Raw genomic sequence first — 24,813 nt, 5'->3', positions numbered from 1 at the left:
TTCACCAGTTTACCTAGACAAGCTAGCTACCAAATTCTGGGATCCTCCTGTCTCCACCTCCTGGGTGCTGGTATTGCAAACATATGCGACCACCATGTCTGGTTTTTGCAGTGTCGGGGATCAAACCCAGGGCTTCATGGGTGCATAGTACACAAACCCTCTACTAGCTGAACCATACCCCCAGACCCCTTTCTTTGAGGGCTTTCATTGGGAAAATTGAACAGGGCCCTTCTTGAGTTAGTGGAAGTGGGGTGCTAGGCCAGGCCTTGGAGCATCTTGTAGAAGAAGGTAGAGGAATCTACTGACTAAGGCATGCAGAAGGAGCTGTCTGCTGTGGGGCTGAGCCCTTCTCGGTGTCAGTTTGCCTAGACCCTGCTCCTGGGCTAGTGTAGATAAATGCAGGAAATCAGGGAATGACGCACTTGGCTGAATATTTGAGCAGCAGCTTAGACGCTCCAGCAGTTTTCCAAGTGGTCAAGATTCTGCTTTTATGATCAACACTGAGAACACCACATAAATGTAGGGTGAAAAATGGCAAAAGTATGTTTAGAGGCATTTCAGAAATTACTAGGAACTCTGTTCTAATCCCCAGCCTAAATGCATTGAAAGATTTTTTTAATATTTTATTTATTCATTTGTGTGTGGGCATGCCAGGGCCTCTTGCCCCTGTGAATGAACACCAGACTCTTGCACCACATTTTGTGTCTCGTATGTGGGTGGCTTGGGAATTGATCAGTGCCACAAGTTTTGCAAGCAAGTGCCTTTAACTGCCATGCATCTTCCTAGCTCCCATTGAACAATTTGTTTCATTATGAAACTAAAGTCAGCAATTCAAACAGTAATTTTAAAATCAAGCATGCTAATGTTACAATACAAAGGTATACTAATTCAATACTTATACACTGAGGAACAATAGTAGGAAAATATTCAAGGTCTTTGTTTTCTACAGTTAAACCATTATGTTTGCAAGAACAGGAAACTTGGTTTGTACAGCAAAACCCTTGCTTTTGCTAACAGCTGAACCTGAGCCACCGCCTGTCTCAGGCTGCATGCTCTGGTGCTGTGTGGTGCCACGGCATGCACAGTGCGGGTGCGCGTGCTGCGGCTCAGAACCAAGGCTGCAGTGAAGTTGCGTGGTGGAGCCTGGGTGAGCACTGCCCAAAACACCCTGAATTCATTGCCCCTTGATTTTGAAAGTGATTTTTGGCCATTGCATCTTCAGAAAACTTTTACTATGGCCAAATTTTTCACAGCCCCCATATTCAGTTCCACAGTGTATGAGGACATTGCCCCTCCCCCATAAACAGTCCTCTGCATTCGCCAGCCTGGAAATGACTCTGTATAGATACACTGATTCTTACAGGAAACCTTGCTACCTGTCACCTCTGGTTACTTAATGACCTGATGTTGAATGGTAAAGGTGTGTTCTGCTGTCACCATATCAGACTGGTCAGGTCTCCAGGGCCTCTTCTGTTCACAGAATGCTTCTCAACATCCACCACGGTATTGCTGACTTGTGTTGAGAAATAAAATGTGCACAAAAATTTAACTTTTCCTCTTAGATGTGGTTCACTTGAAAAGGCATAGGGGGATCATGAGAGGACAGGAAGTGATCTTAAGGGCGGTGAAAATAGTGTAATGGAATACCTGTGATAAGAAGACAGCAGTCGGGTTGGGGAAATGGCTTAGTTGGTAAGGTGCTTGCTGCTCAAGCAGGGGAACCTGAATTTCAGTATTCAGCATTCACTTGAAAGCCAGTACAGTAGCCTGTGCACCTGTAATCCCAGTGCGATGGAGGCAGAGCTAGGAGGAGTCTCAGGACTTGCTAGCTAGCTAGTCTCGCCAGATCCATGAACACCAGGTTCAGTGAGAGAGCCTCTCTCAAAAACAAAGTGGGGAGCTATTGATGAAGATACCTGACTTTGCCTCAGTTATCCATATACATTCAAACCTGCACACGTAAGAAATTGAAGGGGGAGGGGCAAACCAGAGGACTAACTGGAGTAGGAATGGAGCCTGCCAGAGCAGCAGGGTGAATGGGAGATGACAGCAGAGGAGGGCAGTGACTAAGAGCAGAATATGATGACATAGAATATATATAGATGCCATGAGGACACCATTACTCTGTATGCTAATCTGAAAAGTTAGAAGGGTCAGAAAATGTTTTGGTTCATAACCATTAGCATGGGCTGTCCAGGCAAAATGATTAAATATTGAACCTAAGAACAGCTATACCCAGCAGCATCTTAGAACTTGAGCACTGCTTCTGTCTTTTGAAATACAGTTGAATGAAAGTGTGTTTTCCTTTTATTTGGAGGGAGTCTCAAACTATAGAAAGTAAACCATTTTCTGTTGTTTTGCCTCCCAGGGACCCGGATGGAAGGATGCTCTTAGATATTTTTGATGAAAACCTTCACCCTCTTTCGGTAATCTCAGGTTTTGTGAAATTATTTGTCTCTCTTGTACTCCTATCAGTTGCAGCCACCTGAAAACTGTCCTTTTCCTAGAAATCCGAAGTGCCACCAGATTATGACAGACACAACCCAGAGCAGAAGCAGATTTACCGGTTCGTCCGCACACTGTTCAGTGCTGCTCAGCTGACTGCCGAATGTGCCATTGTCACCCTGGTGAGTGCCTTCCCTCCCGGTAACCACGGGTGTGGACGGGGCAGGAAGAGCAATAACTCCTTATCTGGTGACCCTGGGGCAATTGGTGGAAGAAGCTTCAGTGTCTTCTGGGAGAAGAGTGGATGGATGTCCCAGATAAGACTGTGTAGCATCTCTTTCGCAATCCCCACCCAAAGTCATCCTTGAAGTCATTCAGAGCCACTCAGTGCTAATGTGTCACTTGGGGCTGGGAGGTAGTCACAAGGACCAAGAGCGTCCTCTTCCTACGTGCGCTGTCCTTGTTCACTCCCTAGCACAGTCTCACCCCTAAGAAGAAATGAATGAGCCATGTGTGACACAAGGTGGGTGTAGTCTGTGGAGAGCACGTAGACGTAGCACATGTGTCCTGTTTGAAGCCTGTGTTGGAAGGAGTTCCCAAGATGCTCCAAGGAAAGTAAAGTCTGTGACTGCCACTTTTACTTTAGCCCATGGGGGAAGCCTTCAGAGGTGTGTGGACTTGCTGCTGTAGTAAAATACCACAAACTGAGCCCTGTAAAAACAAAACAAAACAGAAATTTAGCTGCATGTGGTGGCATGCCCCTGCAGTCCTGGCTTACTTGAGAGGCTGAGGCAGGATGTTTACTTGAACCCTGGGCAACAGAGAAATCTTCCAACATAGGAGGGAAGAGGAGTGAAGAAAGGAGGGAGAGGGGAGAGAAAATGGAGAAAACAAAATAAAATTAAATATATCTGGGGCTTGAGCCCACAGACCTGATGCTAGGCAGTCATTTTACTTCTAAGCTATATCCCAAGTGGTTATTGGAAAATTCTGAAGTATCAATATTAGATTCCAAGGATCCAAATGGAAAATTACAGAAATTTTTATTAATAGGAAGTTATTAATTTCTTCAAACATTTTTTTTTGGAGGGCTGAGGAGATGGCTTAGCTGCTAAGGTACTTACTTACTTGCCTCCAAAGCCTAAGGACCCAAGTTTGATTCTCCAGTATCCATGTACAGCCAGATGCACAAGGTGTGGCACATGTGTCTGGAACTTGTTTGCAATGGCTACAGGCTCTGATGTGTTCATTCTCATTCTTCTTTTTTTCTCTCTCAAATAAATAAATAAAACTTTAAAAATGGTTTGGATTTTGATAGCAGAAGTTAGAATTTGTACATGTTGTTGAATGTTAAGACTTAGGGTAATTACTCTCATCCCCAAAACAGTGTGTCAACAGCTGCTGAACTGTATGTCATGGGCTGTAGCCTGGGTTGGGCCTTGGTGGGGAATTCAGTGAAGCAGCACTTCTTCCTGTGAGCCTGGCCTTATACCCTTGACTGATGAGCCACACAGTGGTAAGACGATGCCCTGCCAGCTAGAAGGAAACTGCTCTGTGTTTGCACACCATAATTCTTTAACATCACACTGGAGTAATTTCAACAAAGTTGGAATTTTGTCTGTATTCGTTATCGATCTCCTACCCAGAGTGCTCTTCTGTTCCTGGCTCAGTTCAGTGCTCTCTGAACCCAACAGTTGTCATTACTCTGATCTCTCTAGAGACTCCTTGGGATGTCCTGTCCTTTCCACATGAATGTAATGTGAAAATTTAATTAAACAACAGTGTCCCATTAGCAATTTCTATAGATACTATTTAGAAAATGAATTGTATATTATTTTACTTGACAGAGAATTGAAATGCCCAAGTAGGAGTTTACCAAGGAAATTACTGCTGACCCTGGATACAGCTTTACCAGCAGGTTCTGAATCATGCAAGCAAGGAGCACATACTGTATGTGGCCCACCTCCATATAGTAACTGCTTTCCCTCAGATGCAATGTGCTGTGATGTCTCTGTCTTCCATTCATCCCTGTTACAGATGAATATGTTGGCTGTGATTTTTTTTTAATCTTTTAATCATTGTCTGGTATATTTACTAGTAAATTTTATAGTCACCTTTCTGCCTGAGCCAGTGGGAATAATTTTTTATAGAGATTTGTCCAGCTCATGGTCTCAGGATGTGGGGGGAGCATTGTTTCACAGCCTCCATTTTCCATTAATTGCAAAGCTGGAAGGCTTAGATAGGCCGAGTGTTTTCTACTTTCAGTGTGGTTCACAGGATACTGTTCTTATTCTGTGGAAAGTAAGGAGATTCTTGTGTAAAACCTCTCTGCTTGTAGTCTGAGGGTTTTCCTGTCTTCTCTTCCCTCCTCATTCTTCCTTCCTTCCTTCCATTTCTCTACCCTTCATCCTACTCTGCCTCCCTGACAAACCCACCAGCATATAGTCCCTGCCTGAAGTCACTGTTGATAACTGTGGGCAAGAGCACTTCCAGAAGGTTCCTTCCCAAATATTTGAAAGCACATGTCTTCGCCCTGTGAGTTCTCCACAGTGGGTCAAACCTAGCAAAGAGAACATTCCAGATCTACTTTTCCTTGCCCTTTCTGTCCATTCAACCTATCTCTATCTTTAAGCAGGGTAAGAGGCCTTCAAGATGCCCCAGACTCTGTTCTGCTCCGTGTGAGCCTTGGGCAGGTCTTGGATCCTTCTCCAAATGCACAAGGGGCACACATGTCTGGAGTTTATTTGCAGTGGCTGTAGGCCCTGGCGCATTCATATATTGTCTCTCTCTCTCTTTCTCTTCTTCTTTGTCAAATAAATAAAACATATTTTTTTAAAAAAGAGTAGACACAGTGGGCATCCTTGTGTTGTTCTCAGTTTTAGGAAAAATGTTCTGTTTTTCCATGTGTGATATGCTGTAGGCTATAGGTTTGTCATTTTGAGTTATGCTCCATCTGTTGCTTGTTTTTCCAGAACTTCTTTCATCAAGTACCTTTTCTGTATATTCAGAGATGACTATATGATTTCTGTCCCTAAAGTTTATGTGCTGAATTATTATTTATTAGTTTGCATGTGTGTTGGGCTAAACTTTGCATCCCTGGGTGAAGCCTACTTGTTATTCTTGAATTCTGTTTGCAAGTATTTTACTGAGGATTTTTGAATATAATTGGTCTGTAGTTTTTTTTTTTCATATTTTATTTTTATTTATTTATTTGACAGAGAAAGAGGGAGAGAGAGAGAGAATAGGCGTGCTAGGACCTCCATCCACCGCAAACAAACTTCAGACACACGCTCCCACTTGTGCATCTGGCTAACATGGGTCCTGGGGAATCAAATCAGGGTTCTCTGGCTTTGCAGGCAAACCCCTTAACCCCAGAACCATCCTTCTAGCCCTATAGTTTTTTTTCCTTCCTTCCTTCCTTCCTTCCTTTCTCCCTTCCCTTTCCCCTTCCCCTTCCCTTTCCCTTTCCTTCATTTGTGTGTGTTTTGGGTTTTTGTTTGTTTGTTTGTTTTTGATGCTGCTGTCTTTATCTGGTTTGGGTATCAGGCTAACATTGTCTTGCAGAGTAAGTTTGGTAGTATTCCTTCCCTTTCTATTCTGTGGGAACTCCTAAAGGTCACTTCACTGGAGATGTGTTTCTTGTAGCTGTTGAAGCTAAGTCGTGTTAGTGCTCAGCTCCTCTCTTACTAGTGGATCCGGTATACCTAGCTGAAAATGACCGTCTGTGCTCCACTTGTGACCCTGAGCGGAGCTTCCAGTAGAAGACTGATGTCGTGCTGGGTGAACTCCCCCAAATGGGTTGGGTGGATGGGCCAGATGCTAGGACCTGCCTTCTGTTGCTGGCCACATTGGCTGAAGACTCCTCCCCTATTTGGACTATGCCAGGTGCTGGGGACTGCTTCCCATTTACCATGGAGCACAGGTCAGGTTGCTTGCTTCTGCCAACCTGGGTTCCCAGGTCAAAAGCACAGACTTATATGTGTACCTCAGTGTTCATAGCATTATTCACAGTATCCAAAAGAAGGTAATATAGCTCTCACTTCAAATGGAATAATTTTATTGAAATTATTTATTCTGGACCCACATATGAATGACTATATAACCTGGGTACAGATATAGGTTACCCCGTCCATGTTCCAACAGGATAACAGTTTTATGATATTTTTATGGTTACAGAACAAGGGTTCATATATCAGGGCAGTACTCACTCTTCAAATACATCAGAAACTTCAGGTAGGCTGGTCACAGCAAAGTGGGAATATCTGTTGTAGGCCTCAGATGCTATCTGATGACATTGTTAGCTTTCAGGTTGGTGGAACCTGGTTCTCTGTTCTATAATCCAAAAGGATTTCCTTAGTAGTCATACGATGTTAGGCCAGATACAAAGGTGGGTGATCAGTCATCATTAAAAGGGCTCATCTGGGCTGGAGAGATGACTCAGTACTTAAGGCACTTGCCTGCACAGCCAAAGGATCCAGGTTTGATTCCCAGTACCCACATAAAGCCAGATGTACAAGGTCACACATGCATCTGGAGTTTGTTTGCAGTGGCTAGAAGCCCTGGCATGCCCATTCTCCCCTCCCCCATCTGATTATTTCTCTCATATAAATAAAGAAAATATAAAAAGGGGCCACTCAAGATAACCCAAGATGATTTGGCTGTGTATGTGTTGCATTCCAAGCTCTCCACAGTCATTGAAATTGCAAGTCACTCATCCTTGTAGCATGTCTGATTTGGGTGCTGCTGCTTTCTGGAACCTAAATGGCTATTGGCAGGTGCGTAATAAACAAAATGAGATGTATGTGTGCAAGCAGTGGGATGGTACTTGGCCTTGAAAAGGAAGGAAATACCTTAAGTTTTGCTATAGCATGGATAAAACCTGAAGACATGCTACATGAAATCAACCAATTACAAGAAGACAAATATTGAAAGATTTCACCTTCATGAAATACCTAGGACAGTCATATTTGTAGAGGCAAGAAATACAACTGTGCTTGCAGGGGCTGGAGAGGGAGGACATGGGGGACGTGCTCAGTACTCAGCACCTGTGTAGTTTCAGCTTGGGGCTGTGAAACATTTTGCAGGTGAATAGTGACAGTGGTTGCAGAACACTGAGTGTACTTAATGCTGCAGGACTGCAGCTGAAAATGCTGTGGTGGTGTCATGTTGTGCATTTCATTACAGTCACAAAAAACACGTTTATCAGCAGCCACATGTAACCTACAATTATTCCAAAGTTCAACTTAAAACACTTAGAGGTTGAAAGCTTCTTGGCCATCAAGTGAAAAAATTGAGTAGAAATACATGGTTGTGCTTTTACATCCTTTTCATTGTCGGAACATTTATGGGATTGCTATTGATACAGTAGCTGGTAGGGAGTTGCCTCTTGGTTTGTGCATGTTTCAGAGTCTTTGTAAGATCAGCTGCATCTTTGTGGTTATGGCCTGTGATTTCCAGCCTGATCTTAGACACACTCATTGGACTCTGAGCCTTTTAGAAATAAGTATTTTCTGGCAATCCCTGTTTAAAGACTGCTAGAGTCAAGTAATGCAAGGTCACCTGTGTGGAAAAGACCAAAGGCGTTTAGCTCTGGCTTCCTACTCGTGTCTCCCCAGGTCTACCTTGAAAGGCTTTTGACGTACGCAGAGATCGATATCTGCCCAGCTAACTGGAAGCGCATTGTTCTTGGGGCGATCCTGCTGGCCTCCAAGGTGTGGGATGACCAGGCCGTGTGGAACGTGGATTACTGCCAGATCCTGAAAGACATCACGGTGGAGGACATGTGAGTGGGGACATATCCTTAGGACTGCCTGGAAAGGGGCCACACCTCCTCTGCGTGGTGTGCGCCATGTGGAATGGGAATGGATGGCTTTGCTGTGGCTGTGGAATTGCAGCTGTCGATGTCTCTCATTGTTGGGGAGCAGGAGCAGATCTGGGTAGCACTGCCTGTTTTATGAAAGCGCTTACTGAGATCAATTATAGGCAAATAGCTTTGGGCGTTAATGGGAAAGGTGAAGCCAGCATATTGAGAGTTGACATTCAGCCTTTCCTCTCACAGCAGGCCGGTGACAAAGCTTTACTCTCCCACAGCTCCTGTGGGGACAATAAGCCTGAGCCCAGAAGCTAGGGTCTGTTACTGATCAGCTGCAGAGGGCTTTCCCTGCTGTCACTCTGGCTTGTTCTGTTGCTGAAAATCAGCCTTGTGTCACCAAGGTTTGTCTTCCCCCAGCCCAGTGAAACACCTTTGGGGCAGGGAGGACTGCCCACCTGCCTCCCCCAACCATGTGAGGGTTTCCCAGCTGGCTTGGCCCCTCGAGTCTATGAGGATTCCTAGTAGGAGATCTGCAGACAGGTGCCTGGGATCTGAGTCAAAGCACACTGGGATAAGGAAAGGGGATGTTGAAGCATTCAACCACAAGAGACACCTGGAGTTCTGCAGTTTGTAGTCACTTTTGACAGCTGGTCTTGAGCAAATCTCCCTAAGGAGGCTTTGTGCAGGAAGTCACCACATCCATGTTCCTGGGCCAATGATCCTGTGTTGTAGGATCTTCACAAAGCCTGAGTCTGCTGCCAGTGTCAAGGAGTCCCCAGGCCGCAGGCACATGACACACTGGTCCTGGATCCTTGCCAGATTGCAGACCTTCCTACTTCTGCTTCCTGCGCCTTGTTTAATGGGATCCCTTGAAGCACCCTCTTGCTTGGGGGCTCTAGCTGCAGAGAGCCTGTGGGCCCTTCCTGGCTCTGTGGTTCTTTATCCTATAATAAGAAAATCATGAGGTTTTTAGTCACAGTGATCTCACAGGAGAAAGCTCTTGACCATGTTCCAAAGTTGAAGGAGCTACAAAGACGTCTTTATTTGGAAAGTGCTTTATTCTGATGGGTACTTGGGTGTAATGGTGGTTGATAAACCTTGGCTTGGGTTTCTTATTCTTTCATCAGCTCCTGGTATTATTTGGTCCTAACTTTCACTCCAAAAAAGGAGTGACTTTCTGGTTGTCCCTTTCTGTTTGTGTAGAGCCAGTTGTTGTGGATGGAGGGGCTCCAGTTCTCTAAGACCACAGAGGAACACCCTGGATCCACTTAGAAGAAACTCCTGCTGAAGGCAGACTAGCCCCTAAATCCTTGCTTCAGTCATATCCCACTGCTGACAGGAAAAAAAGCGCTAAGCCAGAGAACAGGAGAAATGGAGAGTGGAGAGCGCTAGAGGTATTCTCAGCCTGCAGCTAGTGTTGTCAAAGTGAACTTTCCTACTTAAAACTTTAAGGCAGGGTCAGGATGTAGCTTAGTGGTTGAGCATTTGCACAAAGCCCTGGGTTCCGTTCTCAGCACCACACAACAGAACGAGTGTCAGATGCTGAGGCATGGTTACACTTGTAGATTGTTGGGTATTTCAAGTTCACGCTCTGTCAACAGGGTGTGATGTGTGCTCACTGTTCGCACTTCTCCGGATGCTGAGAGAGGTACGCAGTGCTGCAACCACTTGCCCAAGTGGGGAGCTTTCTGATCCTTACAGTCTCGCTCATACTGTCAGCTGCATGGCAGTGGGGTAACTGGTTTGCACTAGCCTTCTGCTGTGGCGAGCCTTGTATTCTTCATCTCTTAATTTGTCACTCTCCCTCTCTAAATAAAAAGATATGAGAGTAGGAATGGTAGGTTCTTTGGAATTCCAGGGATAGTGAAGGTTCAAATAACCAAGGCCAGAAGACAGTTCTGGTGACTGAACAGTGCCCACTCAGCCACTTTCACACATGAAGTCCTAATCCCCATTGTCTTAGAATGGAGCCTAATGGAGAAAGGTGTTTGCAAGTTGGGAAGAGATCATTCAGTTAAAATGGAGTCATCAGGGTAGACCTTGATCCACTATGATTTAATGTCCTGTCAGCAGAAAACTGTGGGACATAGAAAACATTGTGAAGACCATGAGAGATGAAAAGGGGGTACCCAGCTTTTTACATGGGTGCTGGTGATCAAACTCAGGCCATTTCAGGACCTCTCAGGCTCTCATGTTTGCATGGCAAACACCAGCTGAGCCTTTCCCACAGACCTCACAGGCCTTTTTATAAGCTGTAAAAATTATATTTTGCAGGTTTTGTGTGTGTGTGTTTTGTTTATAATGCTGTGAAAGCCATTTTCACATGTAGCCCAAGGAATCCCAAATGAGCAGAAAACAAATGATGTATCTGAGTGTTATGTGGTAGATGAGAACGTGAGAACCTCTGTCCCTCCCTAGATGCCTGCTGCTTGTGTTTTATCAAGACTGGATTTATGATACTATTCCGTTCTGTGCACAGTGCTGCTTGATTATCCATTTGTGTGCCCTGCCCCAGCAGGTACTTCCTGCTGCCTGTGTTGGGATGGGTGTGAGTGACAGCTGTGAACCTGGCTATACACATCTCTCACAGAGATACGTCAGGTCTGTGCTCCATCCGTGGAGCTGAAGTAAGCCCAGTTATCTATATAGGGAGGCGGGAATTCACTGTGAAGGGGGCTGTGGTCCAGCATAGTTCTGTTTGTAAGTTGGTCTGTGTAATTAGTATTGAGCTACTACAACAGGTACTTCTGAAATAAGCTCTTTGTATATTTACAATTTTTTAAAATTATTTTAGTAGGAAGTGTGCGTGTGTGTGTGCATGTGTGTTTATGGGTGCACCAGGACCTCTTGCTACTACAAGCAAACTCCAGACACATGCCTCACTCTGTGCATCTGGCTTGATGTGGGTACTGGAGAATTGAACCTGAGCCAGTAGGTGTTACAAGCAAGTGCCTCTAACTGCTGAGCCATCTCCCGTTTCCAAGAATTTATTTCTTATAAGTAAATTTGACACTAAAACTGTTTTATCTCTGTTAGATAATTTTTCACACAGCAAACTATCAGATGTCCCTCTAAGATATTCTTTGGCTTGGAAATAAAAATTGCAGAGATTATTTTTACTTAACAAATCCTGTCTTAATTGGCTAGACTGACTGAACTCCTGATCCTCCTGCCCCAGCTTCCCAGTGCTGGGATTACATATGTCTTCCCACCTGCACAAATTTAAAACCGAGCAAGTTGTCCCTGCAGTAATGCCTTTTAGCCACCAGGCAGCAGTGCACACCCACAGACTGCCTACCCCATGGGGTATTCCTGACCCAGTTTTTTTGCCACTTCTGGACATGGCATTTTTTGATGGTCTTGCTTTGCTAAAATTTTGCCTAAGTTTTAATGTCACATATTTAATACATTAAATCTCATTTAAATAAAGCATAATCATTTGAAGTCAAAATCATTTTAAGTGACACTAAATTCCTTAGAAATATCAAATTCTACACACATAGTATTTGCATTTGGAATCTGTCAGCCCATTTTACTAGGCTGTGTAGAAACAAACAAGATATTCTGTTTAAATAAAATACCTGGACACAATTCACTTGTCTTCATCAGCAGGTTGCAAACATCCTTCCCTCTCCCCTTTCTTGTCTTTACTTTGTATATTTGCTGAAGTTTTGTGATTCTTTGCCCAGGAGCTTCTGCTCACTAAAGCCTCCTTCCCTGACTTCTTTGGCGTCTGTCTCCTTGTCCTGACACTAGGAGATGGGGGCATAGGCCTCTGCCTCTGGAACTTTTTTTAAGAGAGAGAGAAATGGTGTGGCAGAGCCTTGGCGACTGCAGTCAAACTCCAGACACTTGTCCCACCTAGTGGGCATGTGCAACCTTGCGCTTGGCTCACCCTCATGTGTCTGGCTAATATGGGATTTGGAGAGAGATCAAACATGGGTCCTTCGGCTTCACAGGCAGGTGCTTTAACCACCAATCCATCTCTCTAGCCCCTCTGGCATATTTTTGACATGGCATATGGGCACAGTTGGATGGGACCCAGCACAGCAAGGGGCCGAATGGCACTGGTTCAAGTCTCAGTGCCTCTCTGCCAGAGGTCTCCCACCTCAGTTTATTCTTCCTCAGCTCACTTCCTCCTCACTTCTTGGTAAATCCAACTAAGTATGCAAGTCAAATGTCCTTGCTGAGACAAATAAGAGAAGCTGACTACAGCCTGTAGTTGCAGTGTGGTGTGAGCTGAGTCACCAGGTGCTCATGCCCAGAGCCAGCGTCCACAGTAGTGAACACCTGTTCCAACTTTGGATGATAAGTGACATGAGAAGTTCTCAGCTATTCCCTTGCGTGTTCGTCAGAATTTGAATGGGTTGCCAGGGTGACTGTCAGCACCACCTCTGCTCGCCTCTTGGTCAGCTGGTTCTGAGTGAGGGCCTGGCCCTCAGCCAAAGCTATAAGGTGGGTAGCCTGGCAGCCTTGTTAGTGCACTTGCCCCCTTTAAAGGCTGGGACTGAGATGGAACCTCTCCCTGAAACACCATCCCGTTCTTCCCAGGAGACAAGAAAGGGCCACTGAGAAAGCTTAATCCTTAAATCTCCAGGGGCCATCTTTTCCTTGGGGCGTCTCTCTTGAGTTTTTTTTGTCACAGCTCTTGATGGGGCCAGGGCTGTGTCAAGTCCCAGGGAGATGAGCCACCCTGAGTCTTCCAGTCTTCCCAACAGTCAGACTTCCTCCTCCTGGGCCCTGGCTGACGTGGATTCACCTTTCCCGCCTGGGTGGTGGTTATGTTGCACCTCTGGTGTCCATCCAGGCAGTTTATGAGATAGCTTTCCTCCCTGGGGATGCAGTTTTCCAGAATCTGGTCTCCAGTAGTTGGGTAGCTGAGTGTGGTTACTGTTCTGCTTTGCAGGAATGAGCTGGAGCGACAGTTCCTTGAATTGTTACAGTTCAACATCAACGTTCCTTCCAGTGTGTATGCCAAGTATTACTTCGATCTTCGTTCTTTGGCTGAAGCGAACAACCTGAGCTTTCCCCTGGAGCCACTGAGCAGGGATCGTGCCCACAAGCTGGAGGTGAGGTGGATTCAGCCCCGTGAGGACAGCACTGTATTCCAAGTGCACCCCACCTCTCCCAGCACGTGTGCGCAGTGAAGTAAGCACGGGTCCCAGATGGAGCTCTGCTCGCTTACTTTGTTTGTCCAACTTCATGTTTTAACAGACTTGATTGCAATTTTCACATAATGTACACGAATTATATTTTGAAATTAATCTTTTCAAGCTTTTGTACATAATAGTTTTATAATTATAAGCCCACAAAAGTACTCATTTGCATTTTTATAGGAAGCAGCTATCAGATAACCTTAACAATTGAGAATTTATAAAAGGGCTTTTTTATTTTGTTATATTTCATTTTTTTCCTAAAAGAATTTTCTGAAGTTGGAACTGGTAAGATGTTGGTCTAGGTTTAGAGCTGTCACTTAGAATGAATGGCTTCCATGTCTCATCACAGAGCGAGACAGAGACAGAGAGAGAGAGTGCGCTCGTGCGCAATTTACCTCCCATTTTACTGTTGGGCAGCAGGAAAGGCGGAGCGGTAAGGAGGATCATTGCTATGATCCCCCCATTTGGTGACCACAGAATGTCCTGGACCTGGCCTCTGTACCTTTGGACTTTCGTCTCTGCAGAACATGGTGGCTTCAGCCATACAGCTGCAACTAAAGTGGTGGACAGGCCAGTCCTTTCCCGGGTTTACTAAGGCCTTGTGCCACCCACTCTATCCTCCCCTCCTTCAGTGTGGTGGTGGTCTTAACAGGCCAGTGGTTATGAATGAAACCAACATCAGAAACAAGCTCTTACGATTGATTGTAGCACTAACCAAGCAGATGATCCTGAAGTAAATAATGCATTAAGAAAACAGTGGAAGAGGCTAGACGCCTAATGCTGGGATCAAACCTCGACTCCAGGGAATCTTCAGAACCTGGCCATTTCACTGTCATTGCTCATGTTCAAATCTGTAGACAGGTCAGGTGGCTTTTGGACATGCTAGTATACCATAGAAGGTAGGAGCAGGCGTGAGCACCTTCACAAGCCGCCTGCCGTCTGTGCTGAGTTGGGTGGCTTGTCCACATGCAGGAATGGAAGGAAGCTAACCCCGCGGCAGGAGATCTGGAGGGAGAGGGATCATGGGTACCTTCCAGCATCCTACATCCATCCTGGTTGTAGGGAGAGAACGTGGTTGTGGAGGACATTCATGTAAGGGGATTTGATCAAAACCATGGCTGCTCAGCTGCCCCTTAAGAATCTGATGTTTGTACCATGTGTAACGTGCATGAGGGAGGGTTCTCATGGACAGGGATGTCCTTGGTTTCATTTCTCTTTCCCCTCCCATCTTCCATACTGCTGCATGTTTTTCTAAATGATTTTTTCTGAATTTTTTTCTAAATTGTTTTTCTAAAATGCAATTTGGGGTTTTAAAATGTTTTGCTGAAATCTTTGGCAGTTTTGTATTGGCTTATAGACTAAAGCCTGAGCCAGCCAGCACAGCAGATGGTCTTTACAGCCTGTCTGTGACTGGCCTGTCTGTCCCCTGGAAGCCTTGGGCGCTGGTGCCCCTCAAAGTAGAACCTTTTGTGTGCCCCCCCCCCCAGCTGCCTGTTGCCACATCTTTTTTTTTTTTAATTTTTTATTTATTTATTTGAGAGTGACAGACACAGAGAGAAAGACAGATAGAGGGAGAGAGAGAGAATGGGCGCGCCAGGGCTTCCAGCCTCTGCAAACGAACTCCAGACACGTGCGCCCCCTTGTGCATCTGGCTAACGTGGGACCTGGGGAATCAAGCCTCGAACCGGGGTCCTTAGGCTTCACAGGTGAGCGCTTAACCGCTAAGCCATCTCTCCAGCCCTGTTGCCACATCTTGAATGACAGTGTCCATTCAGCTGTGTCGGATCTCAGCACTAACTCTTGCACCAACACATTCCCATCAGTACACCATAGGAAGGTACAGGAACCCAGCAGTGGCACAGCAGATACAGTTGTCCAGCATGTTCGAACACAAATAAGAAAGAAAAAGTAGGGCAGGGTCTGTCCAGCGAATTGGAGCTGGCTGCTCTGAGTGTGCAAGGCATGGAAAGGCCAGGGCAGAGGAGAAGCCTCCCAAGGCTCCCTGGCGCCTGCTCTGACCGCTGTCTCCTTTGCCCCTCAGGCCATCTCTCGCCTCTGTGAGGACAAATACAAAGACCTGAGAAGACCCACGAGGAAGCGGTCAGCAAGTGCTGACAACCTGACTCTGCCACGGTGGTCCCCAGCCATCATCTCCTAACCAGACATCCCTGGAGGCCACGCCATCCCCCACCCTTCAGTCTGAGAAAAGACAAACTTGGGGTGGTTTCTTTTGTGTTTTCATTTCCTTTGTTTTTAACTCATGGCCCCAGAAGGCTGTCTTGAACCCCACCTCCACACTGTGTCCTCAGGCAGCAGGCTTCAAGGGACATGAGATCAGTGTTCTAGAAACCCAGCGTCATGCCTTCCCAGTCGTTGTGGACAGTATTTTCTTTGCCGAGGAAACAGACTATTCCTGCAGAAGGGAAGTTGTGCTAAGGCCGGCTGGGCGGTGGGTGTATCTAAGCCCTCCTCTGAGCATAGGCTCAGACTGAGCCATGTGGAAGGTGGCAGAGTCGACTGTATTAAAGTCGGGAGTGCCACACTTGTCCCCAGGACTTCCTGCATTCCTCCTTGCTGCTTTCTTGGGATTTGGGCGACTTTTTGTTTGTTTTGATTACAGTTTGGTTTTGGTCCCACAGAGCAGAGATAAATAGTTTGTACCCACCATGGCACAGACATCCAAATAAATAGTTCTGATTGTTTCCCTCTGCGCAACTTTCCTAGCTGTCTTCTGAGCTTTCCTCCTCACAAGTAAGGTGTGCTTGTTTTGTCCCTACACCTTGTTTTACACAGCTTACCTTCAACAGTGGCAAAGTGATCTGTAGTGCTGAACCAAAAGTACCCTCTTCATCCTCCTTCCTTACCCCAAGAAAATTCTAGATCACATGGGTGCTTGTGCCTTCCAGTTTCCCTGCAGCTGTTACTTTTGTTATCTGTTTGTTTGTGCCTCCCTAGCCCCTCCTCCCTCCCATTTCTCCTTTTCTGCTGAACTGAAGGCATGTTGCAAAAGTCAGGCTAGGCTGAAGTCAGTGGTCTGCAGTGGGGTGTCCTGGAGGACTCTCCAGGGAGGCTGGGGTTTGCCTGAAGTCATTGCCACGAGCCATGTGTGTGGACTCCCCACCTGGTCGTCATTCTTCCTTGTCCATTGTTGCAAGCAATATTCTTCTCAACTTTTATATGTTTACTTTAAATCAAAGTGAGTCTATTTGTATAAAATTTTTTTAAAAATCTAAAAGTTAAAAAAAGGGGTGGGTGGGGTGGGTGGGTATTCCAGTGGGAACATCACTGAAGGGTAAATGTTACTATTTCCTGAGGTATTTTTCAAAGAATGGTTGAATAAAAAACAAAAACTCAACTTGCATTTTCATTGTGGGTGCTTAGAGAAGTTACGCAGGCTGAAGGCTTACAGGTCGTTAATTGTGACCACAACATTTCTGACTGTACCTGGTTATCTTTTGAGCTGTTAGACTCTTTTACCAAGTAAAATAAAAGGGTTGATGATACTAAATCAAAAAGAAAACTGATCTAAAGTCTAAGACTCTGAGTCATTTATGCATACAGTGTTTTGAGGGCTTTATTTTGAGGTCTCAGTAACAGTGGTTCCTGAGTTTTCTGTGTTTGAGTCTCAGAAACCGATGGCAGCATATGTTCTTTGTCTTGCCTTCCTTATACATGAGCTTGGCAGTGTTGAAGATCTTAGTTTATTCTTGTTGAACATGCTAAAGTCACAGCTCCAACATGCCTTCTGTCCGTGGCACATGCTTTGCAAATGGAAGCTGTGCAGAATGTCAAGATCCCAGGAGCACTGAGCCACAACTGCTCATAAGGGTTCCGTGTGCTGTGACGTGTGCACTCGTTGCTGTGCAGGCCAGAGACAGGTCCTGACCCAGACTCAGAAGCAAGCCGAAAGCGCAGAGGTAACCCTGCCCCTTGCACTTGTGTTGATTTACTCCATGTGGGAACGAAAATCAGCTTCTCAATGAAAGCTCTGAATCTAGAACTCTTTAAGAAGAGGCCTAAAAATGTACAAGTGTCATTTTATATTCCCTAATCTCTATAACTTTAAAAGGGACATATTTTCTTAGCCAAATAAGAATACCTCTTAGACGTCAATTCCCTCCTCTCCTGTAAAAGATCTTACTTTCCCAGTCCACTTCAGGAAAGAAGCTCTGCTGACTTTGTAGCAGGTCTTATTTTTATCCCTTTTGTTTGAATGAGAGAATTGAAAATTGAATTATGTAAATACTTCGATGCACCTGATATTATTTTGTGAAGTTTATTAAACTACTTTAAAAGAGTATATAGTCTATTTATTGTATGTGTGTATATACAGTCCGAAACCTGAAGTCTGCAGCGGTTCCATGCAGCCTGGCCCAGGTTCGTTCAGACTGTTAACTATTGTTTGAAAGCCTTGTGCACTGGACTCTACCTCTGTATAGGAAAACTTCACCTGCTCGTTGATTACTATTAATCTGTCGTAACTGGTTCTGTTTCTTGAGCTAAATTTTTTAAACTGCTGTAAGTATACCTCTGAGTTCAGCTTTCATTGTGAAGCTCTGGGCATATAGTAGATGCCGTTAGGTTCCAATCATTTTTCTACATGGTGGTGAAGACTGACTTTTTGTTCTGGTTTGTTCTGAGTTTGCCAAAAGAAAAAGACAAAAATGAACAACGAAAACAGTACAGTACCTGTTGATAAACATACCTGTGACTTGTTTGCAGGGTGGTTAGCACCCTGCCGTTACAGCGGGATGGCTATTTAAGAACCCATGGTCTTAGTGTAGTTTTTGAGTGGAGCGCTGTCTGTCATTAATGGATGAAGAAAACCAGTTTATTTACTTTAATTTTAGGTTTTACTTAATAGCAAATCATCATTGGGACAGTAAACATCCCCATCCCAATCAATTATGTTTTACTTAAAAAAAAAAGAAAATAAAAGCAGGGAAAGGAAAGAAGGAGTCACTTTAAACCAAGCTGGAGGGCAAGGACAAGACCATGCAAGCCCTGGCTCGCCCTGTGCTGCCCTGCCTGTGGGGAGCAGGGCCGTGGCCTCGCCACCACCTCTGACTCTTCCCTGGCCTTTGGCAGGGAGCCTCCAGCACCGGGTTCCTTTGGTTCTGGGGGTGTTGCTACTTACCTGAGATGCAAGGCAACACTTTGGGAGTGATTGAATTTTCCTGCTGCTTTTGGTAACCTTTGATCTGGGGCCATATTTTACGGCTTTGAATTTAAAATACAATATATGATTCCTGGTTCATTGTAGGCATTTTAAGGTGTTAAATAAATATATACCTAGAAAAAATAGTGTCTGCCTCCTTTTTTTGAATTATGGTGAGATAAAATTGAATGGGTTTGCCAGTCATGTTAGCCACATGCCTGTTGTTTTAACACATTTTAACACTTGGGAGTCTGAAGCAAGAGGATTGTGAGGTTTGGGGCAAGTCTATACTATACACATCGAGTTCCAAGCCAGCCTGAGCTCCATAGGGAAACACTGTCTCGAAAACAAAAGAATAGGGCTATAGAGATGGCCTGGCCAGCAAAGTTCTTTTGCAGGAGCATATTAGGACCTGGTTCAGACCCAGCACCCATGTCAAAGCTGGGCCCAGCGTACACCTGGAATCCCAGTACTGAGGAGGCAGAGACAGGATCCGTTTGGCTTGCTGACCAGCTAGCTAACCAAACCGGTGACCTCCATGTTTGAGAAGAGACCTTGTTTCTAAAAAATAAGGTGGAAAGTAACTGAGCAGGACCCCTGACATCAGCCTCTGTTTCTGCGTGCATGTGCGCACACAAGCCCAACAGACTGACTGACTTTTTTTTTGTTTGTTTTGTTTTTTAATGTGAGAGAAAGGATTGGCATGCCTGAGCCTCCAGCCACTGCAGTCAAACTCCATATGTCACCCTTGTGCCCATGTGCACCCTTGTGTGCGTGTATCACTGGGCATCTGGCTTACATGAGACCTGGAGAGTCAAACATGAGTACTTAGGCTTGGCAGGCAAGCGCCTTAACCACTAAGCCATCTCTCCAGCCTACAAATAGTTTTTTAATTGATGTTTCATGGCAGCTGAGTGAACTAAGGCTTCTCGAGGCAGTGGGAGGAAGTGTATTAGCCCCGTGAGTTCGAGCGCTTCCAAAACAGGCACGCTTGACTTGACCTCTGTGGTTTGCGCACCAGGACTTGATAGACCACGTGCTTTCTAGTTCCTTCACAGAGATCCGCCCCTCAGAGCGAGCATTGCAGGGTTGGAGATGTGACTCCCCCACTCTGCCAGCTGTGTTCTGGTGCTCGGGAACTAACTACCACGTGCGGCACAGCTCACGCCGCGTCCCCACAGGCCTGCGGAGGGCTGGGCTGTGCACGCTTCACATCAGACAGATGAACAGCCAGCATGTTCATCAGACAGTCATCACGCTTCTGGGAAGAGTCGGCCTTGTCTACTTCAGCCTTCCCTACATTGTTCCTTTTGCTAAAGATTGTAACTTAACCTTCAAGCCAGGCATTGGAAACACGTCAGGACTGAAAGCCATTGTCCCCAGCTATGATATCAGAGTGCTGCATCAGCAGCTGTGATGTGACAACCATGAAAGTGGACGCAGTGCCTTCCTGTCATGTCATAAAGCAATGCCAGCCTACCTTGGGTAGCAAATGTATATAATCTACTTCCTGGACGCAGTGTCTCCCTACAGGCATTCTTGGACTCTACAGTCAACTGGACGTTACGTATCAGCATATATATCAACATTTTGAGTACCTTGTCACTAATAGTATAATGTAAATCTAGGAGAGACAACTAGAAAGTGATTAATAAGCTTTCAGTAAGATGCCAATTAAAGGATACCAATATGAAAATTGACAGCTTACTAATTCATCAATAGCCAATGACAACATAATAGAGAAAGGGTGTCATTCAAAATAATTATAAACCTAGAAAAACAATCTAAGTGTTCACAGCGTAAGCCCCAAGTTCATGCTATCTTGTCAGACCACTGTTGGGATGGCACCTGGGCTTGGGAAGGTTAAAATTCTCCCAAGAAGGTTTAATGGCTCTGCCATTAACTGCCACTTATTTTTAATCTCTCTTCTTTTGCTGTCGATGAAAACACCATCAAGAATAATGAAGTAGGGCTGGAAAGATGGCTTAGCGGTTAAGCACTTGCCTGTGAAGCCTAAGGACCCTGGTTCAAGGCTTGGTTCACCAGGACCCACGTTAGCACACGGGGGCACACATGTCTGGAGTTCGTTTGCAGTGGCTGGAAGCCCTGGCATGCCCATTCTCTCTCTCTCTGTCTCTCTCAAATAAATAAATAAAATAATAAAAAAAAAAGTGAAGTAGGGGGCTGGAAACATGGCTTAGCAGTTAAGCACTTGCCTGTGAAGTCTAAGGACCTCCGTTCGAGGCTTGATTCCCCAGGACCCACGTAAGCCAGATGCACAAGAGGGCGCACACATTTGGAGTTTATTTACAGTGGCCAGAGGCCCCGTTGCACAAACTAATTTTCTCTCCCCGCGCGCGCGCTCTCTCTCTCTCTCTCTCTCTCTCTCTCTCTCTCTCTCTCTCTCTCTCTCTCTCTCTCTCCCCGCCACCCCGCCTCTCTGCCTCTTTCTTTGTTGCTCTAAAATAAATAAAAAATTTAAAGAATAGTGAAGTAGGGGCTGGGGAGATGGCTCAGTGGATACATCACTTACCACACAAACAAGTGCTCTGACAGATGTCTGCCTTATTTTGGGAAACCTTGTAGGTCTCTCTGATCACCAGCTCATTGTGAATGTTAACTGCATCCTGGTACTTGGAGTTACAGGCCAGTGCCAAGGGAAAAGAAAGAAGAAAATAGAAAAAAGAAAGAAAGAAAAGAAAAGAAACAGGAGAAATTTAAGGTTGGGCTTCATTTCACCTTCTCCAGGGCCCTTCTATTCAGGTGCTCCCCCTAAGGTCCTGTTGAGAGTTCCACTTTTAGTCTGTCTTCCAGGATATAGGATTCTATGGTACCAGTTCCATTTGGGTTCAGTTTTGTGTTCATCACCACCACCACCCTTACCCTCCCCTCAACCCCTACCCTCTCGATTCTTCGAGATGCCTATTAGGCATGTCAGCATTTCAGGCTGATCCAGGTCAGAAGCCATCGATGAGTGAGCCCATGTGATGATTGTCTTTCTGTGATTGTGTAAGTTCGCTGAATATGATCTGTTACAAGTTCAAATACTTGTGTATAAATTTCATTGGCACACATTCATTTTAAAAAAGAATGAAAGAAAGAAAACTAGCTTGAGCTAGGTGTGTGGAATGTGGATAAAGAAGAAGGAACATGGGCTGGAGAGATGGCTTAGTGGTTAAGCGCTTGCCTTTGAAGCCTAAGGACCCTGGTTCGAGGCTCGGTTCCCCAGGTCCAACATTAGCCAGATGCGCAAGGGGGCGCACGCGTCTGGAGTTCGTTCGCAGAGGCTGAAAGCCCTGGCGCGCCCATTCTCTCTCCCTCTATCTGCCTTTCTCTCTGTGTCTGTCGCTCTCAAATAAATAAATAAATAAATAAAATTTAAAAAAAAAAAAGAAGAAGAAGGAACGTGATGGCAGTCCAGGCAATGTATGATGCAAGAGTTCATGTCACATCCCTGAAAGGCAGACTGAGAACGAGGCTGCTCTCAGTAGGCATCTAGTCCTAAATATGGGAGACTTTGAAAGTCAGCCAAGGAGGTTCGAGTGGTCACTCCACAAGTATCTGCTTCAAGCATAAACTGTTTTTCAGAAATCTATTTGCATTCTGTATTTGATACACTTTCAACCAGAAAACTCTCTTTTCTCCTCAACATCCCCTGAAGATGCCCCATTGTTTTTAAGATGGCACTGAAGCCTAGAAATACTAAGTGACTGGGCGGATTTAGAGCCACCAGCCACCCTCAGGACCTCCAGTTCCGCAGCTGTCCCTGAAACCACAGAGGAGGCCAAGCTACATCTGTCACCTGAGACCCTCTGTGAAGGGACAGCTGCAACGTTTTAGCTTTAAAAAGACATAGAAAATAATGTCCCTATAGGTGCACGAGTGCCATGGGCTGTTATTTTTATGGTGGCTAAATATAGAAAGCTCGCCAATGGGGCAGGCCTGCAAATGACATTTTATAGAAATCTGAGTGGCTACTTCAGATTTTCTTTTCTTGGCCCTCAACTGACATCTCCTGCTTGTCAAGTCTCTTCCTTGGTGGATGGACCTGTGAACTCTGAGGGAAGGTGAAAGATGACACAGACATTTCAGTGCTTGCCTGTGTTTTTTGTTGTTGTTGTTTTGTTTTGTTTTTTAATTTGAAAGAGAGACAGACAGACAGAGTGAGAGAGGCAGATAGAGTGAGAGAATTGGTACGCCAGGGCAGCTAACCACTGCAAACAAACTCTAGACTTAGGTGTCACCCTTGTGCATCTGGCTTACATGGTTACTGGGGAATCAAACCAGAGCTCTTAAGCTTCACAGGCAAGCACCTTAATGGCTAAGCCATCTCTCTGGTCCCCAGTGTTTGCCTTTGGTTTTGTGACAAATTGTGGAGTGAATTAGCTTACAGAGAGAATGGGTTTATTTTGGCTCATAGTTTCAGAGGTCTCATTCCTGGATTCTAATACCCCATGGCTTTGGGGCCCATGAGGGAGGCAGTATCCTATGGCGGTGGCACATGGTGAAGCAAAGCTGTTAGTAGCATGGCCAGGATTGAAAAATGCGGGAGAAAAGGAGACACCCCTAATGACTTAAGTCTTCCTAGTAGGCCCCTCACTTAAAGTTTTTATCACCGAGCTGGAGAGATGGCTTAGCGGTTAAGCGCTTGCCTGTGAAGCCTAAGGACCCCGGTTCGAGGCTTGGTTCCCCAGTTCCCACGTTAGCCAGATGCACAAGGGAGCGCACACGTCTGGAGTTCGTTTGCAGAGGCTGGAAGCCCTGGCGCGCCCATTCTCTCTCTCTCCCTCTATCTGTCTTTCTCTCTGTGTCTGTCACTCTCAAATAAATAAATAAATAATTTAAAAAATAATAATAATAATAAAAAGTTTTTATCACCCTCCCATAGTGCCATAGACCAAACATTCATCACATGTGCCTTTGGAGAACATTCCAGATCCAAACCATAGCATTCTGTTAAGAGGGAAGAACCTGAGCCAGGGGTCAGTGGAAGTTGCTAAGATACAGATTTCCACTCTGGATAAAGAATATGCTTGAATAGTTTCAATTGCCCAAGAGTACAACAGCAGCCTGATCATAGTGCTAACCAAGAATGGTGTGGGCAACTATCATTGCCCGCTTTCAACAGCCACAGCCCTTTCATGGCACCAATGGGGGACCCCCAGTAAGCAGAAGGCAGGGACACACAGTTAATGCCTTTGAAAGACCATGATCAAGCTCTTGTAGAATAAGAAACAAGCACAAGAACCACTTTTTTTTTTAATTTGTATTTATTTATTTGAGAGAGAGTCTGGGCATGGTCTCCTGTCACTGTAAACTTAACTCCAGCTATATGCACCACTTTGTGCATCTGGATCTACATAAGTGCTGGGCAAGCAAGCACCTTTAACCACTGAGTCATCTCTCTAGCTCATGAGAGCCACTTCTTACATGGGCATGGTAGTGCATGCCTGTATTCCCAGCATTCAACAGGCTGAGGAGGATGGGTCATGAGTTTGAGGCCAGTCTGGACTACACAGATCCTATATTAAAAATCCCAATTACTTACTATGGTATATTGCTTTTTTATTGCACTGTCAAGAACAAGGATTTGTTTTTGCACATGTATGAATGTGTGTGCATGTATGCATCTTTGGTTATGCATGGGTGTGCCGGTAAATGTGCACATTTATGTGCACATGAAGGTGATGTCAGAGATGGATGTCATGTGCCTTTCCAGCTGCTTTCCACCTATTTATTGAGGCAGAACTGCTCACTGATCCTAGAGCTCACGGATTTGTGTAGACTAGCTACCCAGCAAGCCCTAGGGATCTAACCTCCCCAGTGTTGCGATGACAGGTGCATACTGCCATGCCTGGCTTTCACATGGGTGCTGGAAGTCTGAACTCGGGTCTTCATGCTGACATGGTAAGCATTTGCCTACACCCAAGGCTGAACAGAACCAGGAGTACTTGTGGATAGAAGGTTCTAGAATGGTGTCAATAGGGCCCCAGAGTTCATTCTATCGGCATTGTGAGAGCTGACTTATTTATGAGAACCACCTTACTGATCACACATGTTTGACTGTGTGTGCGTGTGTGTGTGTGTGTGTGTGTGTGTGTGTGTGTGTGTGTGTGAGAATTTGGTTGGAATTACAGGCATCCACCAATACAATGTCTTCATAATTTATTTTTATTTTTTGCATCGCTGAGGATGTAAGTAAGAGGCTCATGTATGCTAGGCAAGTGCTGTCCCACTGGGCT

The 24,813-nt window shown here is 45.3% G+C and overlaps 1 protein-coding gene across 2 annotated transcripts in view; it reads left to right on the top strand.

Annotated features, from left to right (window-relative positions):
• Window positions 1-16,121, top strand: part of Ccny (cyclin Y) — a 117,495-nt gene extending 101,374 nt beyond the window's left edge. For both annotated transcript variants that reach the window (XM_004659725.2, XM_045149812.1), the window contains exons 6-10: window positions 2,369-2,426; window positions 2,508-2,627; window positions 8,061-8,227; window positions 13,164-13,326; window positions 15,455-16,121. In XM_004659725.2, coding sequence (XP_004659782.1) covers window positions 2,369-2,426; window positions 2,508-2,627; window positions 8,061-8,227; window positions 13,164-13,326; window positions 15,455-15,571 — 625 coding nt within the window. In that variant the 3' untranslated portion in view covers window positions 15,572-16,121. The remainder of the gene's footprint in view (window positions 1-2,368; window positions 2,427-2,507; window positions 2,628-8,060; window positions 8,228-13,163; window positions 13,327-15,454) is intronic.
• The last annotated feature ends 8,692 nt before the right edge of the window (window positions 16,122-24,813 follow it).

The sequence above is a fragment of the Jaculus jaculus genome, chromosome 5, assembly GCF_020740685.1.
Source record: "Jaculus jaculus isolate mJacJac1 chromosome 5, mJacJac1.mat.Y.cur, whole genome shotgun sequence".
Classification (NCBI taxonomy): domain Eukaryota; kingdom Metazoa; phylum Chordata; class Mammalia; order Rodentia; family Dipodidae; genus Jaculus; species Jaculus jaculus.
Note: the sequence above shows the minus strand (reverse complement) of the source record. Positions and strands in the feature narration are given on the sequence as shown.